Here is a 16,804-nt window from a genome sequence, read left to right as displayed (position 1 = left end):
ACATCAATATTTGAACCCATGTAGGTGATTCCAGTCTGCATTCAAGGTTGAAAACAAATGTCTCCATTTGTTCTCACTTTTCCCAACTGCTGAATCCCAGTATTTTAAGCCTGACTTTCCGTGTCTATCTCCTTCTCCCCACAGAGTAGGTCTTGTTGCTTCTGTTTCTCCTTCTCCAGAACTACTTCTCCTAGTTCTGTCTTTTGGAACATGGTGGTCATAACTTCACTGATATTCAAATGAGGATGGTCTGGTTTTAAGTAAGAGCGATCTATATTTGGATAGGCCACAGGAGCCTAGAAGAGGTGAAGTTGTGAGAAATTAAAAAAATGTGTCTCTTAAGCCTTCCCCTCACCCCCGGTAATGGGATCTCTAGTCCCTCTTAAAGTCTGACCCAGCAATTATGGGAGTTTCTAGAGGTGTCATAAGTGTGTTCATGAACAATTCTACATGCTGTTATCATTTAAGTTGATGCTTGCTGTTGGGACTCCCTTTTTCCAAATTGTGGAAAATCCCTCGCCCTGCTCCCAGAGCTGATCGTGTGCCAGTCCTGTGCTCAGGGCTAAGGATACAGTGGTGAACAGATGAGCACTATTCCTGTCTTCAAGGAGAGCCCAGTCGAACAGATGAAGCTTACTGTCTATATGACATGAACTTACCTGGCTCAGTTAACAATGCTGTAATGGAGAGATTTGGAATATTTTATAAAATGCTCAGGTTCATCAATGTCCCTCACACCTGGTGAATCCTTCTGTAACCCTCAGATCTCATCCATAACCAAAGGCCTAAGCAGCCTGAGCAGGGAAGCTATGACTGGAAGAGCTGCCTTAGGCTTGAACCTTGGACCCAGTCTATTTTAGGCAACAGAAATCTGTCCCACCTTTTTAGAAGAGAAAGGAATCATCAATCTTGATTACGCCCAGGAGGAAGAGAAGGGTCAGAGATGGGAGATGTTTCTGGGTGGTGGAGGAGGAGGAGGGACATTGAGAGAACCCACCAATTACACTTAGGAGAGGAGTCAATCAACCTCATTAAAGTGTGTGTGTGTGTGTGTGTGTGTGTGTGTGTGTGTGTAGTATAGAGGGGCTGGAGGAGGATAATATTTTGCTCACCATTGTATCAACATGCTTTTCATGCCAATGCATTTGCAAAACAGGTTATGATTGACTAGTTAACAAAACAGTTTGGACCAATTATGTTGCAGACTGGCTACTTCTGCATAACATAGAGGGAGGACCATTTATACTTTAATCTCATCTGCCACACTTCAAAACACAGTGTAGGATGGGCTGCCAATGAGTAGGTTTCATTTGGGCAACTCGTCCAAGTCCCAATCTGTGGATTTTGTCATTGAGAAAAATGCTTCCTGAAATGAATTTCTTATTCCTTTCTTGTTCTTGCTCTTCACTTTTAGGATTTTGGGTGTGAGCATTGACTGTAAATGCTATTTATTAAAAAGCTTTCTTAGAGGAGTGAGGAGTGAGGGATGTTAAGAATGTCTCGTGAGGAAGTCCAGACTTACCAAGTTGCCTTGGTTGTCCCTCTTCCACAGCCCAGATTAGCCTAGTGGTTAGGAGTGTAGACTGTGAGTGTGCCACTTACTAGCTGGTGACTTTGGGAAACTTGTCTGATCACTCTATGCCTCAGTTTCCTCATCAGTAAAATGGGACAACAGTAGTACTTATCTGATAGGGTTATCCTGAAGGTTAAATGAGTTGATACATGTAAAATGTTTAGACCAGTGCCCAGCACATGTGAGATGTCAGCTGTCAGGTTGTAGCTGTTATGCTTAGGGCAAGTCTGCGTTCAGTTCAGAGGGGAAGCCACTCTGTTCAAAATTCACTGATAACAAAGGATTCCCTAATTCCCTACATCATTACCTCCAAACACTCACCGAGCCTCTGTTGCACCCAGAGTCTTGTGCTAGGAATGCAAAGACATACAGGCCTTTCTGAATGTTTTGAGGACTTCCCTAAGTGGTAAGGAAGGGTGGGTGTAGGAGTAACACTATCTGGATGGGACTTAGACAAGTGGAGAGAACATTCCAAGCAGGGATGACTGTATGAGCAAAGGTACAGGGGGAGGATCAGTTTGGAGATAGGTTTGGCTAAAGAGAAATGTTCTTATCTGATGGACAGACTAGGCAGCAGAGATATGTCACAGCCAGACATGGAAGTCTTGGAATGTCCTGTTGTTTGTAAGCCTCAGGACAATGGAGGTTTTCAAGTGGCAGAGTGACCAGTGAAATAAAAGTTTTATGAAGGGTCCTTTGTAGCAGCAAAGGAGTTAGGGATCCATCCATCCATCCATCCATCCATCCATCCTTATCCTGACACAACATTTATCTTCACTATAGCCAGAATGACCTTTCTAATGTAATTCTAATTATGTTGCTTCCCTGCTTATAATTCTTTAATGTTATTATAACTTGTGAACTCTGCATGTTAACAGAGTTGGGACTGGGATTGGCATAGAATGGAGGAGAGATGTTTAGGGGCAGAAGGAAGAACAATGTTAAAGACCAAAGATAAGAAAAAGCGTGTCACCTTCTGGAAGCTGCAGGTAGTTCATTCTTTCTGGAGTGTGTGTGTGTGTGTGTGTGTGTGTGTGTGTGTGTAGTGACTAGAAGATGATTAATACTGGGAAGGTTGACAGTAAAGATGGCAAAGGGCCTTATAAATCATGTAAAAGTGTGTACTGTAAACCAGAGGGGTCCTTCCTGGGCTCCTCAAATCCCACCATATAGTTGGATTCTAAGGGGATTATGTGGGTGGAAAAGGAACAGATGGAGGCAGGCACTCTGCTCTTGTGAGGCTGATGATCCAAAACAACTAAGCCCAGTGGCTGATTGCAAAGGTCCATGCAAATGATTGCCTTTCTCCCTGGAATCTCCTTTCCTCCCTTGCCCACTTTTCTAGATGCACCTCAAAACTCATGTACTCTGGGAGGCTCTAGGCAGAGTTGAGGGCTTCTGCTTCTGTAGGTCTGGGGGTGGAGGAAGGAAATGGATTGGGAAGGATATGGATGTGGACAGGTGCTGCTGCCAAGGTGGCACTGCCCTCTGTCCATGCCAAGCCCGAGGCTTCAGGTCATTTTCATCTGGTTACATTTTGATGACAAGGAGGGTTCTCCTTCCCCAATCCTGATGCTCAAATGCCTTTTTAGGGTCCTGGATGATCGAAAAAGGGGCTAATCACATATGGGGTGGTCAGTTGGACTGGTTGTTTGCGGATCTGGACAAAGGCTTGGGGGCATGGGAGTCCCATTGAGTGAACCAGTCAATGGGCTTCTACCAGTGGGTTATCGTCACTGGGTGACACCAGATAATAAAAGATGCTCCCTGAGCCCCACTCTCTGTGGCTCCTGCTGACCAATGAAGGCCACTGGAGGAAGCTCAGAGGCCTTCCTCTGATGACTTTACATGTGTCTGTGGGACCCCCTCCCCGTACCACCTCAGCTTGTGGACTCCAACCATGTCTGGGATGGAAGGAAATTAGCTTTATTAGTGGTATCTGATTATTCCTGACTTACACCTTGATGGGCAGCTTTTTGAAAGAAGAATGTCCTACTTTTGATTTTCTGGGTCTCTAATGACAGCTAGAGGGAGAAGCATGTTCTAGCTAGAGGGAAGAATATGCATAGGGTCCCGGGGCTGGGAGGGAGCATGGTGCATTAGAGACCAAAAGCAGCCCTGGCTGGTATGGCTTAGTTGGTTGGAGCATCATCCTGTACATCAAAAGGTAGTTGGTTCGATTCCCGGTCAGGGCATATACCCAGGTTGTGGGTTCAGTCCCCAGTCAGGTGTGTACAGGAGGCAACCTATTGATGCTTCTCTCTCACATTGATGTTTCTCTCTCTCTCCCCCCTTCCCCTCTCTCTAAAATCAATAAGCATGTCCTCAGATGAGGATTAAAAATAGAGTCTGAAAACAGAACAGTGTGGCAGGCACTCAGAGACCCAACAGGACGTGGGGAGAGGGGAGGGGAGATGTGGTCAGGCCAGATTATGCAGGTCTCCCAGCCTGAGAGTGGTGGTAAGCACCAGAAGTGTCCATGCATGAAGGTGTCATGGCCAGAGGGACATTTGAAAGGACTCCCTGGCTGCCTTGTGGAGAACAATGAAGAGGAGAAAGGGGGGGTATTGGGAGGCTATTGGTATAATCCAGGTGAATGAGGGAGGTGGTTGAAAACAGATGGGTTGGGGAAATATTTTAGGGGTAAAAGTCACAGGATTGGTGACAAGTTGGACAGGGACGAGGGAACAAGGCCATCAAAGCTGCCTGTAGATTCCGGTGTGTGGACTGAGTACACAGTAACAGCATTTATAGCAGTAGGAACACTGGACAAGAATGACGTTGTGGAGAGGAACCTCAGTTAGGTTTTGGACATGCTGATTTTGAGGGGGCTCTGAAGCATGCAGCTGGCAATGCTGGGTAGGCAGGGGGATGGTGATTTGGTGGCTAGAGGAGGGTAGTGTTAAGGGAAAAGTTTAGAGAGTCATGAACTCATAGGTGATAAGTAGAGCCACAGCAGTGGGTAAAAGTGTCCAGGGAAAGAAACTATAGAGAGTCCAAGCCTGTGAACACCCATCTAATTGATCCAGAGGTGGGGACCCACAGCCCAGGAGGACAGCTATGACATAAACACCCAGGGGTCTGCTGTTCAAGGCAGCAAATGTCAAGAGCCAAGTGAACGGTCCGTGAAGGAAAGATGATTACATTTCTCTAAGTAGTAACACATTCCCTGAGCTGTGTATAGTGGCCTTTACTTCTGATCAACTTCCATTCACCTCTTCTCAGCTTCTGAGAAGGATTTGCTTGGCGTGTGTTCACCTGCCCCATCCTTCCCAATGGTCAGGCTGCACCTGCAACTCCCCTCAGCTTCATTTCACAGTGTAAGCCAGCTCTCTTGGGTATCTCCACATCTGTGTCATCAGTGCCTGGGATGTCCTTCTGGAGCCGAACAAATGGACCACAGGCTGTGCTCTAACCGTTGGCTGGGCGAGAAGGTGGGCATGAAAGCAAGGCCCAGGCGGCTGTGATGTCTGTGTAGAGACCAAGCAGAGGGAACAGCCAGGGTGGCTAGTGGGGCCCTGGAAGCCAGCCTCAAGCCCAGGTGGCAGCAGTAGGGCATGGTGACTCCTGGACAGTGGTTTGACTAGAGCTTTGAGCTGGCTCTGAAACTGAGTTGTCCTAAGTTACAGCTGTGAATATGAATGTAGTTGTGAAGGAAGGGTGGACCTTGATGACCACCACATTTATTCTGCCCAGGTACACATCAGGATGGTCTTTGGCTTTTGAGGCGTGCATCCGGAGGTCTTCAGGCCTTCCCTGGAGTGTGGAGTCCTGCTCTCAGTTCTGCCCTGGGCTAGTTGGTGGGCAAGCATGCAGAAGGGCATGAGGAGGAGGGCCGAGGCAAGCCCAGAGGCCAAGGAGCAGGCCCTCCCCTGATGCCCTGAGCCGGAGGCCCCCTGTTGCACCACCGGCACGCATGTCCGCTCCTGCACTCGGTTCTGCCTCTAGGGAGTGTCTTCCAGCAGCCACACACTTTCCAAGACCCGCTTTAGGCTTAATGCATCTGGAAGCCTACCTTGACTTTACTTTCTGGTCTCCCACAATACTGGCTAGAGCCCACAATATAGAAAAAAAATTATGAAAGCTTTACTCTGTTGGTCATAATTGTGTTTCCTGCATGAAAGATGCTACAATTTTCAAGTGCAGGGGTCATATGTCCTAGGCTTACTGAAACTGCCCAGCAGAGAGCTGGGCACACAGGGGCTGCTCCACAACCTGGTAACGGGACAGAAACTCTGTTTCAAGAGACCAGGCGGAGCTGCTGTTTGTCAATTAATTAATTAATTCACTCATTCATTCAGCAGCAGCCAAACGAATGATGTATAAGGTATGATTTATGCTCACACAGAGCTTAAAATGAAAATAATAATAATTATAATAACCACCTTTTATTGCACACACATAGGCTAATGACTATCCTGGGTTCTTAGCATCACATGTCTAGTTCTAATTCTTATTACAATCCTGAAAGTTTCGGGTTCTCCTCATTTTACAGTGGAAGAAACAGGCTCAGAGAGGTCTCAGGGTCAGCAAGTAGCAGAGCTGAGGGTTAAGCCCAGGTGGTGGAGCTGAGAGTTAAGCCCAGGGAGTGGAGCTGAGGGTTAAACCCAGCTGGTGGAGCTGAGGGTTAAGCCCAGGTGGTGGAGCTGAGAGTTAAGCCCAGGGAGTGGAGCTGAGGGTTAAACCCAGCTGGTGGAGCTGAGGTCTGAGCCCAGGTGGTGGAGCTGAGGGTTAAGGTGGAGCTGAGGGTTAAGCCCAGGTGGTGGAGCTGAGGTCTGAGCCCAGGTGGCGGAGCTGAGGGTTAAGCTCAGGTGTTGAAGCTGAGGGTTAAACCCAGGTGGCGGAGCTGAGGGTTAAGCCCAGGTGGTGGAGCTGAGGTCTGAGCCCAGGTGGCGGAGCTGAGGGTTAAGCTCAGGTGGTGGAGCTGAGGGTTAAACCCAGGTGGCGGAGCTGAGGGTTAAGCCCAGGTGGTGGAGCTGAGGGTTAAGCCCAGGTGGCGGAGCTGAGGGTTAAGCTCAGGTGTTGAAGCTGAGGGTTAAACCCAGGTGGCGGAGCTGAGGGTTAAGCCCAGGTGGTGGAGCTGAGGTCTGAGCCCAGGTGGTGGAGCTGAGGTCTGAGCCCAGGTGTTGGAGCTGAGGGTTAAGCCCAGGTGGCGGAGTTCAGGGTTATGTCCAGGTGCACTGGGCTATGCTTCTCTCTTCAAATGTGTTTCTCAGAGGTGGGAAGACACTGAGTCTGATCAGCTGCAAGACCTTGGCAACCTGTGGCCCCCGTCTGGGACTTTGGTGCAAAGCAGGGCTGGGTGTTTCACCTCTCAGTCCCCTCCAATAATAAGATGCTGCAGTTCCATCACCCACTGGGTTCCTTTCCCTCCAGGGTGATGCTGGCAGTCTTTTGAAATAGCACTGCAGTGCAGCTGCAGGCCCGGGGAGGGCCGCGAAGGGGCCATGGAGCTCTGAGGGCTCGGTGCAGCCAGCAGGTGTGTGGGGACCCCTCAAGGGCACTGAGGCTGCCCTTTGTCAGAGGACACTCCTGCCCGCAGCGGGCCCACCATGGCTTTGTCCTTGCTCTCTCCGTGAGGAGCAGTGTTGGCTGGTCTGGCTGCCCTGGGAGGGGCCCTGAAGCCTAAGCCTTTGGCATTAATTCAAGGTGTCTCTCCAGACAGTGTCCCACCCACCCTGGCTCGCCTGAACCACCCTCTTGTCTGGGAATTATAAGAGATTGTGATAACCCTCATCCATAGGGGCTCCTGCTGGTGGCTCTCAGCTCTGTGTGAGTGAGTGTGTGTGGTGGGGAAAGACCCCCCCCCCACTTCCTTCTTCACTGTCCTCTCCCCTGTGGCCAATGGGACCCTGGATCACTAAGGCTCTGAGGAGACATGGCCATTTTTTAGGACCACCCCCCATGTCTCTCCCTCAGTGCCTCAGTTTCTCCAAGTCCTGGGTTTCCCATCACCTGAAGTGGCTTTGCCTCCTTTCCTTCCCTCTCACAGATATCCCCCTGCTCCCGGGCTCCCCACGCAGGCTGAGCCCTCGGGCAGTGGCCAGGGCCAGCCAGGGCCCCAGACAAGGACAGCAACACCTCAAGGTGCTGGGTCCCCGAGCCCCAGGTCTGCAGGGCTGTTCCAACCAAGACTCTGGCCAGCTCTCTGGTGGAGAGAGTTCCCACAGAAGTTCTGTGAGTACTGGGCTGGGGGGGATGGCCCGCCCTGTGGGGGGCCCTCAGGGGAGCCTCTTGACTGGGGAGACTCCCCTCGGGAAGCAGGTGTGTGAGAGAAAGAGAGAGACACCTGGGGTTCTGGTCAGAGGAGGGCAGGGAAGGAGGGGGTGTGAGAGGCCAGGTGATTCCACCCGCTGGTCTGCAGACTCTGGCTCCCCTCCTGGCTCTGCGGCGGTGGCTCCGGAGGCTCTCCCCTGTGCCTGGTTGCCCAGGTGACCTCTCAGGTGGCTGCTGAGGCAGCTGGGTATCAAACCAGTAACAAACAGGGAAACACCCAAAGGGGAGGCCGGTCTCTCCGCCTTGTTCTTTCTCCTCCTTTTCTCTCAACGAACCATCTCCACAGGTGGACGAGAGCAGGAGTCAGAACCCTGCTGCCGTCTCTGGCAGAATCCTCTCCAGTGGCTGGAGAGGAGGAGGAAGAGGGTGATGTGGGGCAGTGAGGGGCATAGTGTATAGTGAATCCCTGTGGGGTGAGAGGTGGGGGTGGGCCAGGTGACCAGGAACTAGCCTTTGTTCCAATGGATCCAGAGACCCTGCCAGTGAGTACTTGTGTGTACAAATGTGTGATGGAGGATCTGCGAGGGGGTGGGTGTGCCACCGTGCATGTGGAGGGCTGTGTGTCAGAGTGCACTCGGTGACATCCGTGTGCATGATGTGTGTGCAGGAGCACTCTTACGGGGAGGCTGGGTGCAGTGACTGAGCATGTGCCGGAGGCGACCTGGCTCTGTGTGGAGGCAGGTGGCTGTGCAGGGTTTGCTGCGGCGTGTGCAGTCTGTGTACGTGAGTGTCCGTGTGTGCATGAAGGCCGGAGCAGGTGGGAAGGCTCCCATGCCTGGGCTGCGGACAGGTGGGTGGAGGGCTGTGTGGGCTGTGTGTGGCAGATGAATTTGGGCCTCTCTGACCTTTCACGGGGACAGCTGGGGCCTCTGGGCCTGAGGGAGCTGCTTCCTAGCGCGCCTTTTTGGGCCCAGAGCAAGGTCAACCTCCCCAGTCTCTCACCCTTTCCTCACCAGACCTCACTATTCCCTCACTGTTTCCTCTGGTCAGGTCATCAACAACTACCTGGATGCCAACGAGCCAGTGTCCTCGGAGGCCCCTCGGAGTCGCATGCACTTCCATGACAACCAGAGGAAGGTCGACTATGTGCTTGCCTACCACTACCGGAAACGTGGGGCGCATCCCAGCCACGACTCCCCTGGTCATTCCCTGGCCATCGTCTCCAACGGGGAGACTGGCAAGGAGCCCCATGCCGGGGGCTCTCATGACATTGAGCTGGGGCCGCTCGATGCCCTGGAGGAGGAAAGGAAGGAGCAGCGGGAGGAGTTTGAGCACAATCTGATGGAGGCCGGGCTGGAGCTCGAGAGGGACCTGGAGGTGAGGTTGGGCAGGTGTCGCAGGGCTGTGGGATGGGACGGCCCTGCGGGGCTGGGCTCCCGGTGACCAGTGTCACCTGCAGGGAGCCTTGGCTTTGTTCTGGAAGGTGGCTTTGTGTGTGTGTGTGTGTGTGTTTTCCTGATGGAAAAATCAGATTTTCTTGCCCAAGAACTTGAGGAAGAGTCTTGGTATAGCTGGTGACTCTATGTAGGGGATCCCAGGTAGTAGGGGTGTGTGTGAGTGCGCCAGTCTGTTGTGTGGGAGTCAGCCTAGTAGACACTGAAAGCACATTTCTCCTGGTGTTCTCAGGCCCCGTCCGGGGGCCTTCTCCATAATGGTTCCTTGGGATGAAGACCGTGTTTGCCTGTTGAACTTTGGATCAAAATTCTGCTTATGGGATGTACTTCACTAAGGCACATGCTTACCTGGGACCCCCTGAGGGAGTTGATTATTTGGGAACTGAATCAACTGAGTTCATTATTTGGGAACCAAACATGTGAGGTATATATAGTCTCACCTCTGGTCTGCAACCAGCCTAAGAAAGTCTATTTATGTACAAATTTGTCCATCCATCCATCCATCCATCCATCCATCCATCCATCCATCCATCCATTTATTTGTTCATTCACTTACCCATCCATTTCTCCATACCACAGCGATCCTTTAAAAACGACCTGCTATCGCTATACTCTCCAAACTCATTTCCTACCCCTCCCACCCTCCTGCACCTGCTCCAGCCCACCAGCCTTATTGTGTATGTATTAGTCACCCTCACCTCAGGGCCTTTGCTCTGGCTGTCCCCTCTGCCTCCACACCCTTCCCCAGGCCTGTGCATACTCATTCCCTTACACTCATTCCCCTCTGCTCAAACGCGAGCCTCTTCCACACACCTGGCCTCACCATTCCAGCTGGAACACCCTCGACCCGTCACTCTGCTCCTTGACCCTGCTTTACTTTTCTTCACACACTTAGCCCTGCTACCTGGAAGAGTGTGAGAGGTTTACTTGTTTGTTTATTTTTATCTGTGCCCCCACCTGCTCCCGGGGGGGGGGGTCGTGTTTGGTTCACTGCAGCACCCAGGACAGAGTAAACAATAAAGTAGTAGGTGTTTAACAAATGTTAGTTGAATAAATAAGTGACTTCCCTGAGTCCCAGGTTCCTCACCTACAAAATGATAGACACCCTGCTGCCTTGCAGTTTTACATGTCCCGTGATGAGATCAGGGCCATGGAAACACCCAGCACAGTGTTTGGTCCACTGTAGGGGCTCAATGAATGCTCAAATGATGCTTTCAAGAGGAGTCATGCTGAGGGGTGAGGTGCCATTCTCATCAGAAACCCGTTTTGTAAGATTGAAGTTAATACTGTCCCCAAACTGGAAGGGACCCCCAGAGGCCATTCATTACTTTCTATGTCCCCAGGCAGAATGGCATGTGGCCTGGCTCACACCTTAGTTGTGCTGACTCAGGCTGCTTATCCAGACCCTTAAATCAGGATCTACTCCTCTTGTTCTTCTTTCCACCAGTGTGGGGACAGTGTGCTCTTTTAGGGCTATTTGGGACTCCCTCGCTGTGAGAGTGCTGATTTTCACTTTTTGAAACCCAAAGCTCACTTGGTGCCTCTGTTTGGGGTCTGGTGGGAAGGTTTCCTGAGGTAGTGGCGTGTTTTGAAGGCCAGAGAACTTTTGGTACTGCTGCATGGCAGGCTGCAGTGCACACACCTGCCTGTAGGTGTCAGGGTGTGGAGCGAGGCAGCCCCATGCTCAAGACCTGTTCTCCGCAGTCCGAATGCAGATGTGCACATCCCAGCCTCACAACCTTGGGAAAGTGACTTGATCCTTTTGAGTCAAATTTCCCATGTGTATAAAGTGGGACTAACAATACATTATTCTTTATTGGGTTGTTATGAATATGACATAAGACAACTAAATCAAGTATCTAGAGCAGTAAGGAGTCAGTGTTCCTGCTATTATTACTATTTAGAGTTGTCAGATTTAGCAGATGAAAATTCACAATTCCTGGTCAAATTTGAATTTCAGAACAACAACAAATATTTTTTTAAGCATAAGTATGTCCCATGAAACATTGGGGATATACTTATACCAAAAATATTCATTGTTGATCTGAAATTCAAATCTAACTGTCCTGTTGACTGTTACTACTACTACTACTACTACTACTACTACTACTACTAGTATCCCTGCCAATCTCTGCCATCCTCCAGCATGTTTTATTTTACTGGATTGCACAGTCCCTGCTGGGTCGCACAGGCCTCTCTGGTGCTCCCTCACCCTGCAGGTCCCGCGGGTGTGCAGCTGGATTGCACTGGTCCCTCTCAGGCTCCGGCTTCCCACTGCTCTTGTGAGCTGCTGGACCACACAGGCCTCTGTGGAGCCCCAGGTCCCGCTGCTGGTGGCTGGGAGTGCTGCTTCCCTGTGGGGCTCAACTCCTGCTCAGCTTTTGCTGTAGTTTTTGGGGATGGGTCTCAGCTGCTGGTCTGTGCTTCTGTTGCCTGGGGATGGATGTCTGCTCCAGCACATTTTATTTTAGTTGCTACTGGATTTTCCTGGCTTTGGCTGGGAATTGGGGTTGACCAGTGTTAGATAGAGCTGTGGAGTGGGCCCTGGATTGTTGTCCCTGTTGTGTAACCACTAAGAGCTCCCACCTCCCAGCCCCAACCCCTGGCTTCAAGGTCTACTTAACTCCTCCTTCACAGGACTATTTCAGGTCACTCAGCTTCTCCGGGCCCTTCCATCATCAGAGTCTCCACCACGCATAGCCGTCAGGACCTACTTTCTTACAGGGTTTGCTCTCGCTCTCTGTTTTCTAAACATTTATTAGTGTTATTAGTTTCGAGACCTCTGATGCAATGAGTTGAGTTAATTACACTTTTCAGTCATGGTACATTATTATCGTCATTCTGCACAAGGACCCCTTTGCTACTTATTTATTTTTATTTTTATTTATTTTTTATTTTTTTTATCCTCACCCAAGGACATTTTTCTATTTTTTGTTCCGGTAGAGTGGGAGGGAGATAGAGGAACAGAGAGAGAGAGAGAAACATCGATGTGAAGGGACACATCGAGTGGCTGCCACCCGCACAACCGACCAGGGCCGGGGACAAACTGCAGCCGAGGTACGCGCCGTTAGCGGGAACCGAACCCAGGTCTCTCCGGACCGCAGGCCGACGCTCTACCGCTGAGCCAAACCGGCCAGGGCTTTGCTACTTATTTAAATACCCCGCTCACTCCACAGGCAATCATTCCAGGGCATTGTATTTCTGGGAAATGTGTAGTGTTGTTCTTGTTTTACATATTTTTCTTTTTTAATTTTAAAAACGGGCTTTATTGTTTAGAACAGTTTTAGAGTTACGGAAAAAGGAGACAGAGTTCCCATATGCCTTGTACCTGGTCCCCCTCTTATTAGCATCTACATGAATATGGTACACATGACACTATTAATGAATCCATATCAACACATTATCATAAACTAAAATCTATACTTCATTTGGATTTCCTTAGTTTGTTCCTACCGTCCTGTTTCTGTCCCAGGATCCTACCCTGGATACCACATTGCATTTCGTTGTCCTCGCTCCTTAGGTTCCTCTTGCGGTGACAGTTTCTCAGCACTGTATGCATTTTGAATTTATATAAGGTGCTCGATAGCCCATTCTGTTTCCCACTTTTTTCACTCTGCATATATTTTTCAACCATTCACATTCTGCATGTGCATCGAATCCATTTTTTTCCTAATGCGTGAACAGTTTGCAGTCACTACAATTTTCCTAGTCACTCCCATAATGATAATGAACATTCAGGTTGCCTCCAACTGTGTGCCACCTCCCACAAGATTGAGAATGAACTGTCCCCTCCTTCAGGGGCAGTGGTCCATGATCGTCTCTGTCTTCCGCCCCACCCCCACCCCAATGCCATGTTGGTAAATACTGATTAGAGATGCATTAGCTGGAGCCTGTGAGGGGGTGGGGCTGGGGTCTGAACAGCTCTTCTCTGAGCCAGGATGCTCAGCCTCTGGCCTTGAGCTGCAGTCTGGAGCTGGCACCTCTCAGGAGCGGGGACACTGCTTGACTGCCCCGGCAGCTGTTTGGAGAACAGGTGCAGCCGCCCACCTGCTCAGCTGGCCCACCCTGCTAGGCTGGGCTGTCTTTTAGCCTCAGGTTTCACTTTGATTTTAAGATATTGGGGGAGAAAATGGGATTTCTATGAGACACCCATTCAACATTACTCACTCAGCCTTAGCGGAATGTGGCATCCACCAAACTCTGATCGAATATTGCGGAATTCATTTCCGACTTCAGTTACTAATTGCCGCTTCTCTTCCATTTGGTGCTTCAGTTTTTCATTCTGTGTGTGTATTTCCATGTATCAACATTGTCCATGTTCATATTTTAAAGACTATTCAGTATTTTTTCAGGTGACTAAATCACAGTTTTCTTATGTTTGGCCATTTGATTAGAATTTCTTTTAAAGACATCACTGGAGATGCCCATGGGTGACAGAGACACCTGCCTCTTCACTGCTGATTTGGGCAAATGAGGGCCATGCAGAAGCGACAGGCACCGCTGCTGCTGTCTTCTCTCTGACCCGCATAGAGCTTGTGTTCGCAAAAGTCTCAAATCCTGCTCTGCTAGGACTTAGGAAATTTCCCGACCCTTAGGAAAAGCTTGCTATTTGGTTTTCTAGGGTGACAGTGTCCCTGGAGGTCTTCCTGTCCATTGCTCTGCCTCAGGCATCGAGAGCAGGTTTTCGGGCACTGAGGGGAGTGATGTGTTTCTATGGGGGTGTCCCGTCTCCTCCTGACTCCATGATAAAATCAGTCTATTTCCTCCTCAGGAATGAAGTAGGGGTTCATGTTCTTAGGAAAGGCTACAGCGAGTGCAGAGAAAATATGAAGGTGGAGTTTAATGACGCCCTAGTCCCCACTGTTTCTTGGTGATGGCTGTTAAGCGCGTGAGTGTGGGTAGCAGTCACAATGCTGTTGACTTGCGCTAATGACTGGGGAAATGTGATGATTTCCCCCTGGCTTTGGCGGTGTTCCTGTCCCACTTGCCCCCCCCCCCCCCCCCCGCAGCAGCATGCTGGGGCCTTGGGCTTCTGCCTGCCTCTCTTAACTGCCCCAAGGGCCTTTAGGGAACACAACGAAGGCCCAGCAGCCCCTGCCCCTGGGGCTGCCCAGCAGAGCAGAGCAGAGCCTGCAGGGCTGGTTGGACCTGATCTCCAAGGGGAGGCCGCGAGGAGGTTTGGGGGTAGGGATACCGGAGAGGCAAGGAGGGGAAGTCAGGTACCCCAATCCCAGGTAAACATCGATTTCCTTCTTCAAAGAGTTTATTATTTAAAATGTAACATTCACTATTCTCACTTGATGCTCACGGCAACCCCAGTGAGGTGGTCAGCCACTATGGTTTCCTTGTTGTGGGGACACACGTGCCTTGTCCAGCTGGCCGGGAGCTGGGCTGTGTCTTGAAACCAGGTCTCCTCATTCCTGCTCCCTTAGTCTCTAAAGGTGGTTCTCCGGGGGCAGCGTTTGGGCTACACAGTCCGTTAGCTTCGGAGACAAGCACTACCCAGGCTATGAAAGAAACTGGACACTGGGGGGAGTGAAGAGCGGGCCGCGGGGTTAACTACAGGAGGCAGGGGCGGGTGTGGCTCTTTCTCAAGGCCTTCGTGTCTGTGTCTTTCCTTCGTCCTTTGACACGGCTCCTCGTGGTCTCCAGCATTCCTCCAAAGGGGCCAGAAGGAGTTCCCGGGCTCCGATTATTTCTCCGTCTCACCCTCTAGTAGCAGAGGGCAAGGGTCAGTGGCGGACCTGGCTGAGGGCTCTGGCCTGGGCACCACCTCGGCTGGCTGTTTGTTTCGTTCAGTTTCTGTTACCAGATACAATCTGTGAGGTGTGAGAAAATGGGACCATCAGATATTAGAACTGGAAGGGCTTGAAATTCCTTTCAATTCTGTCAGAGAGTAGGATGCTGCTAACTAATACTTTAAAGCAGCAATTTCCAACTGGTGTGCTGCAAGAATTTTTAAAACATGCAATACCTGGCTATCTAGTCAGGGACTGACCTCTTTTCCCTTAGGTTGTCAAATAATAAAATGACAGCAGCCAACACAACAATAGCTGTCCGGTGTCAATGAATCAAAATTACACCTATTTTTTTGGTCAGATTGGCAAAAAATATATATATTTTGGTGTGCCATGGAATTTTAGTAACTAGTTTCTGTGTTCCATGAGATGACAAAGGTTGAAAGTTGCTGCTTTAAGGAAATAAAATATTGCTTATAGTCTATGCAAACAAATAAGCCAAGATGGGCTAGGTTCCTCTCTCAGGTCTGTTTTTCTTACAGTTAACTTACTATCTCTCCAGGAGACTGATGTCTACCTGGTGCTTCTGGTATGACTGTCAGGGGCCCATGGCGGGTGCCTGTTCTGGCTTAACAATGTGTTCAGTGGTTGTTGAATATTGTGAGTGCCATTCGCATTTCCTGCTATCGTTTACTTCAACCTCTGTATTTGATGAAGAGATGGTCAGGGAACAGTTCATCTCTATCTGCTAATCATTCCTCTCCATGACGTACTAGATGTTTCAGGCTCCTAGGCAAACATGGGGAAAGCAGTTGCTGGGGAGACCGCCCAGGCTTGCTGTCTGGCTCCTCTCGCCTGCCGCTCACCTCGCAGACATTTCCTGAGCACCCACAGGGTCCACTCCTCGGCCAAGAACTGACGACACAGAGGTGAAGAGGCTTGGTCCCTGCCTTCAGTGGCCTCGTAGTCTCTTAGAGCAAGTGAACCTGACCTCAGAGAATCACACAGTGAGGTCTACAGTGCGAGGTGGGAAGAGAGTTCTGAAGAGTGACTGATGGTGACTTGGAGAAGTCTTACTTCTGCCTTGAAGCTCTCGGCTAAATCACCTTCTCTCTCCCAGATGTTCAGGGTCCCAGCAGAAATGAGTGGGCTGTGTCTTCTCTTATCATGTCTCCAGGAAGGATTCACCTTCTGCGAGTGAAGATGCTGGTGAGGACTGTGCCTATTTGCAAGGTTGATCTCCAATGTGTTGCACATGGCAGGGTCTTTCTTTGAGCCTCAAGGTCTGGAGATGCCCTGAGGTTGTATCTGTTGCTCGATAGGTGGTGAGGATGGTTCTGGGGCCACTGTGGCCTCAGTGTCCTCAGTTCTCCACTGCAGACGGGTCTCCCTGCTACCCGGCTCAGCTCATCAGGGTGCCCTGTACCTTATCTCTAACGAGTCCTGGGCTATGTGGCAGCATCTGGGCTTCGTAAACCTTGTGGTTGTGTGCGTAGAATTCAGGGGTAGAATTCATGAACTTGGGTGGTAGAAAGTTGTACTTTATTTCCACCAACATTTAACTGAAACTTAAATGGACTAAAGATACAGGCGCAAACCTTTATTACTATGACTTTCCGCAAGTTTGTCAATAATAGAAATCACACCTAGATTTATATCACCCTGTAGGTGTTGTACAAATATCCAAAAGCATTTACAATGATCACTACTTTGGAATTATGGTGATTTTTAGATGTGCTCTAAAAAGCTATTTTAGGTCTCGCTATTTAATGTGTTGGTAAATAAAGAAGCACGTATATTACTATATCATATACATCTGTATA

General features: G+C 49.9%; 1 protein-coding gene across 1 annotated transcript in view; it reads left to right on the top strand.

The window, feature by feature from the left end:
• ANO2 (anoctamin 2) overlaps positions 1-16,804 on the top strand; it is a 331,163-nt gene that overhangs the window by 11,478 nt on the left and 302,881 nt on the right. Inside the window, exons 2-3 of the mRNA XM_036252877.1 lie at positions 7,566-7,750; positions 8,840-9,166. Of these exons, the coding sequence (XP_036108770.1) occupies positions 7,566-7,750; positions 8,840-9,166 (512 nt within the window). The remainder of the gene's footprint in view (positions 1-7,565; positions 7,751-8,839; positions 9,167-16,804) is intronic.

This window comes from Molossus molossus, unplaced genomic scaffold, assembly GCF_014108415.1.
Source record: "Molossus molossus isolate mMolMol1 unplaced genomic scaffold, mMolMol1.p scaffold_m16_p_10, whole genome shotgun sequence".
Lineage (NCBI taxonomy): Eukaryota > Metazoa > Chordata > Mammalia > Chiroptera > Molossidae > Molossus > Molossus molossus.
Note: the sequence above shows the minus strand (reverse complement) of the source record. Positions and strands in the feature narration are given on the sequence as shown.